The 9,907-nt window shown below is 52.4% G+C and overlaps 1 protein-coding gene across 1 annotated transcript; it reads right to left on the bottom strand.

Annotated features, from left to right (window-relative positions):
- Positions 1-629: 629 nt before the first annotated feature.
- Positions 630-6,144, bottom strand: ZNF408 (zinc finger protein 408). The gene is made up of 5 exons (XM_038563410.1): positions 5,816-6,144; positions 5,231-5,508; positions 4,391-4,452; positions 3,911-4,170; positions 630-3,070 (listed from the first exon to the last, which is right to left on the bottom strand). Exons 1-5 carry the CDS (start codon positions 5,931-5,933, stop codon positions 1,530-1,532), a joined length of 2,259 nt encoding a protein of 752 aa, XP_038419338.1. The 5' UTR covers positions 5,934-6,144; the 3' UTR covers positions 630-1,529.
- Between the last annotated feature and the right edge of the window lie 3,763 nt (positions 6,145-9,907).

Consider the following 9,907-nt stretch of genomic DNA (forward strand, 5'->3'; position numbering starts at 1 on the left):
CTCTCCCCCAGCATGACTTTTTTTCACTACATTTATAATCATCTGACGTTTCGTCCATGCACACCAGGATGTAACTCTGAGAGCAGAGGCTGTTCCCATGCCATATCCCTAACTAGCATGCAGAAAGTGCTCACGTTTGATGAATGATTCCATTTCTCTACAATTCTACTGCCACCACCCAATTCCCCATCACCTCAGCAGCCTTAACTGATTTCCCCACAACCATATCTCACCAGCCAATCCATCCTTGAGGCCTCTTCAAACACAAATCTAGTCATGTCATTCCCCTTCTCAAAACTCTTCAATGTTCTGAGAATAAAGTCCCAACTCCTGAAGCAAGGCCTGTGTGATCTGCCCCAGCCACATTCGTCTGTTGCTCACATCCCCCGGGCCCTCACCACAGGGTTGCTGCACGTGCAGCTCCCACCACCTCCACCTTCTCATCCATCAGATCATGAGTAAGATGCAGGGCTGCAGTGTCGTTGAGAGTTTGTCTCGGCTCTGCTCCTAGTAGCTGTGCCACCTTGAGCATGACACTCAAAGCTGCTTCCTCATCTGTAAAACCTGAATACTACTACCACCAACCTCACAGCGTTGCTATGAAGATTATATAAACATGAACAACTGGCCCACAGTAAGGGCTGAGTATTTATTACCATTATTATTCCTTTGGGACATGTCCTTGATGCCCCAGACCAAGTTAAACCATCCCATCTAACACGTCCATATAGCACTAGCTAGGGATCCTCTGCAAACTCTTGTCCAGTGCTTCCGGCCTTAGCAGATCCTGAGCTCTGTAGAGAATGTCACCCCAGTCTAGCTCCCAGCTGTATCCTGGCACCCAGTGTGGTGCAGGTCTGCAGCTGATGTAAGACCTGTGTCCATTCCTTCCCTCAATAGGGTTGCCTTTGTCCAGGTCTTCAGAAGGGTCCAGATCTGGCCCTAGCTGCCTCCAGTTGGCCTGGTGTCTATCAACAAAGAAAAAAAAAAAAACAATTTCACAGCCCTGGGATGGTGGCCACCTAAACCACCAATAGCTCAAGTTAGAGACAACAGTGAGCTATAACCTGAACTCAGCATCTAGTTTTTTTAAGCCTCTGGCCTTTTAACCTTCAAGTCATTCCATTTGGTTTCTAAATGGAAGTGCTTGCTCCTCAGGGAGCTCAGTGGGAGTGATGATCCCAGCACTAAGCACACAGTAGGGCAATAGTGCTGCCAGGTACCTGACTACCTCACTGGGTGCGGTCACTTCCGCCATGTTTAAAGAACAAGCGCCTTGAGGAGTTCCTGGTGAGGGAAGCAGAACAAACTCTACTGAAGTCAATAAAAAGTTCTTAAACCTAGAACAGGATTACCTTATAGTCTTGGGAAACAATGTGGCAGTCCATAAACAGGAAGGGAAATCCCTGATCTGCTTCTCAGAATAGACTAGACTCCAACATGCAACCCAAGGACAGACGCAGACATCCAGCAGCTAGAAAACACTAGCTTTATATAGTACTCCACGGGGGGGGGGGGGGGGCAGGGGGTTAGGTGCCCGTCTCCACCTCCACCACTTCTGCCCAGGCACTAAAACCCACGTCCTTATGGATGAACACCAGGCTGGACGTGGGGCCTGGTTCTTCAGGCACCACAAAGCACTTATCCTGGCTCTCCGAAATGGTGACCTCAAAGACGTCCTGGGTTGGGGAGACGTCCTGCTCCCTGCATGCGTCTAGCAGTTCTGGTTCAGTCTGCAGTAATACTACAGTGGGCTCAGAAACAGCGGGTGGCACAGAGGGTGGGCTGGAGGGTGGGCTGGTGGGTACCCCAGGCTGGTGACTGAGCTGGTGGCGCTTGAGGCTTTGGGGGAGGGTATAGCCCATGCCACAGGTGGGACAGCGGTAGGGCTTGTCAGCTAGGTGGGATTTGAGGTGGCGCCTCAGCTTGGTAGCCAGTGTGTAAGCACGGCCACACTGTGGGCATGGGAAGGGCCTCTCCCCTGAGTGCAGGCGCTCATGAGCACGCAGTGTGTGTGGGTCTCGAAGGGCTTTCCCGCACACAGGGCACAAGTAGGCCTCCCCAGTGTGAGAGATAAGATGGCGTCGAAGCTCAGGGAGCTGAGGAAAGGCATCAGCACAGTGAGGGCAGTGGTAAGGACGCTCCCCCGTGTGCAGCCGCAAGTGCCCACGCAGGTTGCCCCGCTGGCGGAATGCACGGCCACAGTGTGGGCACAGGAAAGGCTTTTCCCCGGTGTGGAGCCGCATGTGGTTTCGCAGGGAGCCCTGGTTGGCAAGGGGCCGGCCACACACAGGGCATGGGCACGGGGCAGGGGGCGCTGGCACCTGGTGGGTCTTGCGATGCAACCGCAGGGAAGGCCGGCGGGCGAAGGCCTTGCCACACTGGTCACAAGCAAAGGGCCTGGCACCTGAATGTACCACCTGGTGCTCTTTGAGGTCTCGCCGGGTGCCATAGGCCTTGTCACATTGTGGGCAAGGAAAGGGTCGCACCCCACGGTGGCCCAGCATATGGGCTTTGAAGCTCTCCTCTGAGCTATAGCTCTTGCCACACTCAGTGCAAAGGAAGGGTTTGTGGCCCGTGTGCACAAATGCGTGCTTCTTCAGGTGGCACAGTTGTAGAAAGGCCTTACCACATTCCCCACACCGGTACCGTCGCCTCTGTTTTGGGGAGCTTCCTGCTGGGCCAGGAGGGCTCCTCAAGCATGCTGGGAAGCCCGGTTGTTGCTGTTCTCCAGCCTGCTGGGCCCTGGGCTCCGAGGTCATTTCTCTGGGTGGGCACTGACCACTGGGACCACGTAACTTCTTGACCACATAAGCACGTAGCTGATTGTCCCTGGCAGAGAATGAGGAACTGGCCTCACTGCTCTCTGTGCCCTGCTGGGTAGCAGAGCTGCTCTGAGATTCAGGTGGCATCTGTGTCTGGGCTGGGTCCTCCTCATCCATGCTGCCATCCTGAGGGAGCGGGCCAAGCAGTTGGGTCTCCTTGGAAAGCTGATCCTGGGTTTGGGGCTTGAGTCCAGGGCCTACCATACTCTCTGCCTGGATGCTGGGTGGTGACTGGTGACCAGGATCTGCAAGGCAAGAATGGGGTGCTGGGGTTAGTAGAAACTGTAACAGGTGGTAGCAATGGTGTCACCAGGAAATTATATGAATACCTGTCTCCTCCTACTCAGCCCCTGAACTTCAGGAGTGGCAATGATGCCAATCCCTCCCTTGGAACATGAACCACATGCTCTGTTTATCTTCATGCCCAGTCTCAGGTGCCTCCTGAGGAAGCATTCTTGGGAACCATGGTCCTCCAAACCTCTGGATAGTCTGAGAGAGGGCTATCCCAGAGGCCCCTAATTATGCCTCTGGAGACACACACTTAGGATGAATTAGACTACCACGTTCTCACCTTAGCTTATCTGAAAATAAAAGAACCTCCACCCCCATCCCAGGTAGAAGAAATGTAAGAAATTGGAAACCTTCTACACAATTTGCTGTCTTCATCAACATGACCTTACTATTCCAGAAAACTTACTCAAGTTCATTCTAAGTGTTCATTCTAAGGAAAAGACCCATCACTCTGCAATAGAAAGCATCAAATGACAGGTTATACCCCAAGACTCTTTTTTTTTTTTGAGCCCCCTGCCTGGAAATTCTAGCCTTGTGTCCATGGATCCTAAACTATTATTTCATGATTCTTATTCAACCCTGATCAAGCCCCGCCCCCATTACACACTGAAAGACACGGCTTATACCAGACTTCAAAATTTCAATAAATATTCAAGCTTTACCCTTGCCACTCAGAAAACCTACTAAGACTCTATAATGTTCTCCTGTATCTCCTTGGACCATAGCTTTGCTTTGTCTTATCAATAGGTTGTTTGGGTGATAATTTGGGAAGCCAGTATTTATTTCCCATGTACCTGTCCAAGGTTCTGTTGCATCTTCCCCTGGGGAGTCCACCTCCTGCTGTACCACAGAGTCCACTTCTGTCAGCACAGCCATGGCTGCCTCTTCTTCTAGCCTGGGCTGGGTGTGGCTCAGGCCATCAGAGGGAGGCTGGGGCCACAGGAGCAACTCAAAGCCTGGCAGTATGATCCGGTACACCTGCAGATGAAGTTTCTCGCTGATCCGCACCGGCGCCACATTTCCCTCACTTTCCAGCCTGCTCCGCTGCACCAAACTGCAAAGCAGAGGAGAACTAGCTCAGGAGACCTTCTTCAAGTGTCCCTCCCTGAAGCCCCAGCTTCTGGGCCGTCTGAGTCCTAAAGACCCCATGCCTTTGGAACCCTCATTGCAGAAAGTCACCGGGTGGGGAATTACAGGGTGCTTCTGGTTCCATCTCATGCCATGACAAAAAGCCTCAAAGGACCATCTTCACTACATACTCTCCTGTAACTTACCTGATCCAGCCTGAACTCTGCTCACAAGCACACACGTCTCCCCATGGGCCTAGTGACACGTCCTGAAATAAACCAATAAGAGTCCTTCTCCCATGTGTTTGGGGGGGGGGGGGACCAGGGTGGGGGAGAAAAGGGATGTAACCTCTCCTGAGACAGATCTAATATGAAGCCCCTGGAAGGCTAATGGTCTCTGGTTCTGCCTCTACAGGACTGTGTTGTCTGATTTTTCACTCAGTAGGGATCAAAAGACTATACCCCTCCTCACCCTCCCACTGTGTGGAGAACTACTAAATTGAACACATTACTGCACTCTAGTGAGCACCAAACCAAAAAAGTAGTAAGAGGTACAACAACTTTTCTTTTTTAAGACTTACTATGCAATGAAACCCTTTACCTGCACTATTTCGTCTATTGCACCACATAACCCTGAAAGCTTAAAATAAAAGACACCGCCATCCCTTTATCTTACAAATGGGCTAAATGAGACATGTCATTTAACTGGCTAGGTGACAAAGCTGGGATTTGACTTCATGGCTTTTTTTTTATTCCAAATACCTTTGCTCTTGGCTTTCATCACTATGAAATATGACACTATGTCCTATTATATACGTATCACATGTAATATATTCTATAGTCTAGCTTTCAGCAACCTTTTGCACCTTGATTCCTTAACTACTGCAAGTGAGGGGAAGAGGCAGTCCTGGAGAGAAGGGGCAAAACTGTCGTCGCCTGTCTCTTGAAATACCCTGCTTCTTCTAACAAACCGAAGAGCTGTCCAGGAATGGCTGAACCTCTTCCAGAATTTCAGTCACGGAGAAGACAAGTCCTATCCTTCAATACCTCCTTCCGCCGTGGCTTCACTCCTTCGTCCTTCTGCTCGGGGACGGACTCCTCTTCCAGCGGCCCCCAGAGCAGTCCCGGCTGCAGGGGCTCCCCGACACACCAGACTCCCAAGCGCTGCTCCTCGGCGAATGAAGGGCCAAGGGCCAAGCCCCGGGGGAGGCTCTGCAGAGCGAGGACGGCCCGGGTCGGCTCGGGCGGGAAGTCTTTGAGGCCCTGAGCACAGCCTTGTCCAGAGGGGATCCATCCCAAGTCCAGGCCCAGGCGTGGGTCGGGGGCTGCAGGGAGATGGGAAGGCAGTGAGGGGGCGGCCCAAGAGGCCGTGAGGGTGAGGACAGGTGCGGGGAGACACCGCAGATCCCGCTAGGCTCTGGCAGTCTGAGGGACCTGAAAGGGCTCTACGTGGGCCCATCAGAGGTTCGAGGGGGTTCGAGGACTCTGGAGCCCCCAGAGACTTCTGAGGGCACCGGAGGAGGATCCCGGGCTAGGGAGGAAAGGGGCCTGAGGCAGAGAGTTCCCCAGGCAGGGAACGTCAGGTCTATCTAAGGCCAGGGCCCGGGGTCAGAAACACCTCAGGTGACTAACCCAACCGCAGTCTCTCGCCCTTGGAAAGCAACTCCTCCGCCTCCTCCATCCCCTCCAGAAAAGCCTCCTTCCGCCGGAAGTGAGCGTCTTCTATTCCGCTCCTCCCGGAAACAGCCATTGGCTTCCAAATTTCCTGTCAGGAAAGAATCCTGAGAGTCAGACTCATTGGTGTACGGAACCGCGAGTTGGGGAATACAGGCGAGGCAGAACTCTGTCCGAGAACAAAGAGAACCGCAGGATTCCAGAGGACCACCAGGGATTCCAGCATCAGAGAAAGCGGAACTAATGGTTCCAAATGCCTCCTTTTGGGAGGGACGGGCCGGATAATTATGCTGTCACCCTCCGTTTCCCCCCGTCCCTCCGCCCTTAGACCGGCAAGCGCAGGAAGTGGGCGGGGATCCTGGAAAGCCATATTTGGACCGGGCAGCGAGCCGGAAGTGGGTTGGAGGTGTGGCGGAAGTGGTTGGGGAGTGAGGAGCCCGGGAGGGGGCGGTTCCCGTTCTACCGCGGAGCCGGATGTTAGCCGAGCTTTGACAGGCGTGGCAGAGGGAGCAGTGCCTGACCACGGTGAGCTCCAGGGCGCGGGGTCTTCCTGGGTGGTGGGGGGGAAAAAGGAAGGGACCAGACAGGTCACCGGAAGGGACAGGGTCCGGAGGGGGATGGTCCGAGGGGATCCGAGGATGGGAGCAGGAATGGGATGGGGCCTAGGAGCCTGGCTTTCCCCTTGCGGGGTTTCAGCCCCATTCCCGGGTCAGCACTGACGAGACCTCGGCTCCTTCGCTGCTTTCCTCCTGCACTAGGAGAAAATCCTAGGGTAGAGTCCAGGTCCCATCGCAGTCTTCCAGCAAGTCCGTGGGAAGGGGAAGTCTCTTTGGTCCGATCTGGGGAAGCTCTAAGTACAAGAAATTTGGGGGAAGTATTCCCGCCTGCCACTAACTAGGCCACGCTTTCGTCTCTATTTCTTAGTCTTTGAAATGGGATAATTACACCCAGTACGGGTTTTGTAAACCATGAAGCTCCGTACCAAAGCGCTTGTAGCTCAAAGCCTTGCTATTGTATCATGGGATTTGCATTTTCGCAATTCTGGAGCCGCAACCAGGAAGGCGATCCGAATGCCAGAGAATACGATTTCAAGTTGTTATCTCAGGTCTTCGTGAAGATTGGGGGAGAGGCTTTACTTTGTGTTTTTATGGCCCTTCTCTGCACTTTCGGGATCACAGTCATTTAGAGAAGTGTTGAGGGATTGACCAGCATCGAGAGACCACCTTATGCAGACATAGATTAAAAGCTTGACTCTTCTCAAGCTCTTCTTGACCCACCTAAACTATTTGCTTATTTTTTCTGGTCCTCACTTTCCTCAAGCAGTAAAATGGGCTTAGTAGTATAAACCTCACTGGTGCTGTTGGGAAGTTAAAAGGTAATTTGTCTACTTTATGGTGCCATATAGCCCCTCAACAAATACTGGTTCCCTTCTCCATTTAGGAGATCACTTCATTCATTCATTCATTCATTCAACAAATGACAGCTTCCAGGGGCTGAAATGGTCAGGGATTCTTAAATGGATTCTCAGAGGACCTGTGAACTCCTTAAAGTTGCATAGAAGATTTCATGCACCTGCTGGTTTTTCTTAGGGAAAAAGTCCACAAATTCCATCAGAATTTCAGAGAAGCCCAGAGGTTAGAACCTCTGCCTGAAATGACTCTCAGAGATTTTTGTGTAAGTAGGTGTCTTACCTATGGAGAAAAGAAATACTAATCTCAGAGTAAAGAATATTTTGCACAGAGTGGAACAGAGCTCATAGGTGACTGGAGTCTTAGGTGGCCGGGATACTTCATTTCCATCACTTGATATTAGAGTTTCCCTGAGCCAGCTTCCCTCCCCCTCACACTGAGCAGGACCTAAACTTCAGGGCTCACAGAGCAGCAGCTGTGGGTTGGGGGTTGAAAACAACTGATTAGTTTTGCTGGAAAAGGTTGGGGGTGTGATGGGATAGGGGAGGGGTCAGTTCTGGAAGAAGAGACAAATTGTGCAGGAATTACTGGAAAAGAGGTGGAGTTCAAGTTCAGCTCCCCTTTAGAAGGATGTGTCCCTCTCCTTCCCTCACCCATAGTTCCGCTCGCAGCTGTTCCTCCTAATCCTTTTGTTCCCTTTAGTGCAAGTGTTTTAGAATACTGAAGAATTATGTTTCTGGGAGGAGCCTGTGTTTCTGTAGATAAGGACATTTAAATCTAGTTAGGAAAAAGACTTGCTCAGCATCTTTGCAACTTATTGGCTCAAGCAGGAGAACTCAAGCAGTTCTCCGTATGCCTCATTCCATGCCTTTTTCATTGCGTCAGGCATCCGCGGTGTGTAGAAAGGCTTCTCTGGGAGAGCTGTGGGCAGGGCTAATGGGCACCAAGAGCCTGGGCAGTGACAGAAGAGAAGGCATGGGGAGAAGGCTCAGGCCTAACAAGGGTTACTGTGAGCTGAATTTGGTCCCTGTTACCCAGTGGAGTCCTCTTTTGGGAAATACTCACAGCCATCTGTCTGAATGGGGGAAGGAGCCTGTGGATGAATCAGAAGTGGATTCTTCAAGAATTAGAGTTGCCTGCATTAGAGGCTTGAAAGGGGTGTGGAGCACAGCAGCCCTCACTGAGAGAAGTGCATTCCCGAATAAGAGGGTCATCTTTCTCTGTACTCATGGAAGGGACTTATACTTTGGTGGTATGCAGCAGGAGTGAGTAAGGATAGCAGATCAGAGGCCAGAGGAGAGGAAGAGAAAGGGGTTTTGGTTTTTGTTTTATGGGTGTTTGGCTACTTGGCTGCTTGGCTTTGGCTCAGGAGCTTGGAATGGCTTTTGCCACTGAATCAGCGTGGTTACCCTGGTAACAGGGTGGCCGTTGCTAGGCATAGGGAGCCGGCTTACCATCCAGAGCCTATGGCTGTGAGGTGATGTGTGCTGGAGGTTGTCACGTGGCCTCAGAGCCCAGAGGTGTTGGGGTCTGGATCCTAGCTGACAGTCCCCCCCCCCTCCCCCCCCTCGTGCCCAGTCCTGTCTTCACTCTTTATCTGTCCTGCTAATTCTCTTACCATATATGTCATTTTTGGGCTCCAGGAATGTAGTGGGCTGACAGCAGCCTCTCCTCTGGGGTTGGACTGAGTGGATTGAATCCCCTCCCTGACCCACATGGTGAGTTTGGGATGGGAGGGGGATGGGCTTCTGCTTAGGCCCAAGGCAAAAGGTACTGCCCTCAGGCTTCATGCAGCCCCATCCTTACTGTCAGCCCCAGACCTGGACAAACCCAGCTCTAGAGTCGGCTCTTCTCCCTCTGTCTGCCCTAGCTGCAGGCTCCTGTCCATCCAGCCCTGTCCTGGATGCCATGGGCTTCTCCCTTTCCCATTTGTGCTCGCCAATCCTTGAGGCAGTCTCTTGACCTTTCCCACCTTGAAACTTCTTGCATCAGGAGCTCCCTGGGGATTAGAGTGGGCTCGGGAGCCCCCAAGAGCCTGCAGATTCCATCCTTTCATGTTCCCATCCTGGGGCAAACCCAGCTGGCACCTTGACCATGGCCTTTTTTTCCTGGGACCCTGTAGTCTCTCGCCACCTCCTACTCCCCTGGCCAAAAGTGAGGGGTGGAATAGCCAGAGCTACAATTAACCTTTTTCACAAATGGGGTTTGGACATCTCTACTCTGTAACTGTTGGGTCCTGGGAAGCTTCTGTGCTCTATGACTCCTGAGGAGAGGGGCATGGACTTCTTCCCTTGCAGCTGGGCCTGCACAGAGCCTGTACCACATGGGCAGTGGGCAGCACAGGGCCTGGCACGGCTTGTCCCTATCCAGCTGGAGGACCTGAGGGCAGGCACTGAGCTGTGCCATCCTCTGCCCCAGCTGTCTTTTCTGGCAACATGCCTACACTGTGGAGAACCCAGGGCTACATGGAGCTCTTGGCAAGGATGAGAGGTGTTGAGGAACAGAAACAGGAGAGGAAAGAGTGAAAGCATGGGGGCTTGCTGTAGCAGTTACAAGGGGAAAGAGGGCATCCCTGACTTGCTTCACCTACCCCAGGTTTCTCCTCAGGTTCCGTGGAGTGACGCTGTGGGGGACAGGCTTG

The sequence above is a fragment of the Canis lupus genome, chromosome 18, assembly GCF_011100685.1.
Source record: "Canis lupus familiaris isolate Mischka breed German Shepherd chromosome 18, alternate assembly UU_Cfam_GSD_1.0, whole genome shotgun sequence".
NCBI lineage: Eukaryota > Metazoa > Chordata > Mammalia > Carnivora > Canidae > Canis > Canis lupus.

What these genes read in the sequence shown, in the direction of transcription:
- ZNF408 (XM_038563410.1), bottom strand. Translation starts at nt 5,933, where the DNA reads ATGGCTGTTTCCGGGAGGAGCGGAATAGAAGACGCTCACTTCCGGCGG. An exon ending in GGGCGAGAGACTGCGGTTGG is followed by an intron (nt 5,509 to 5,815) that starts GTTAGTCACCTG and finishes ATCTCCCTGCAG; the next exon opens with CCCCCGACCCACGCCTGGGC. An exon ending in TGAAGCCACGGCGGAAGGAG is followed by an intron (nt 4,453 to 5,230) that starts GTATTGAAGGAT and finishes GGTTTATTTCAG; the next exon opens with GACGTGTCACTAGGCCCATG.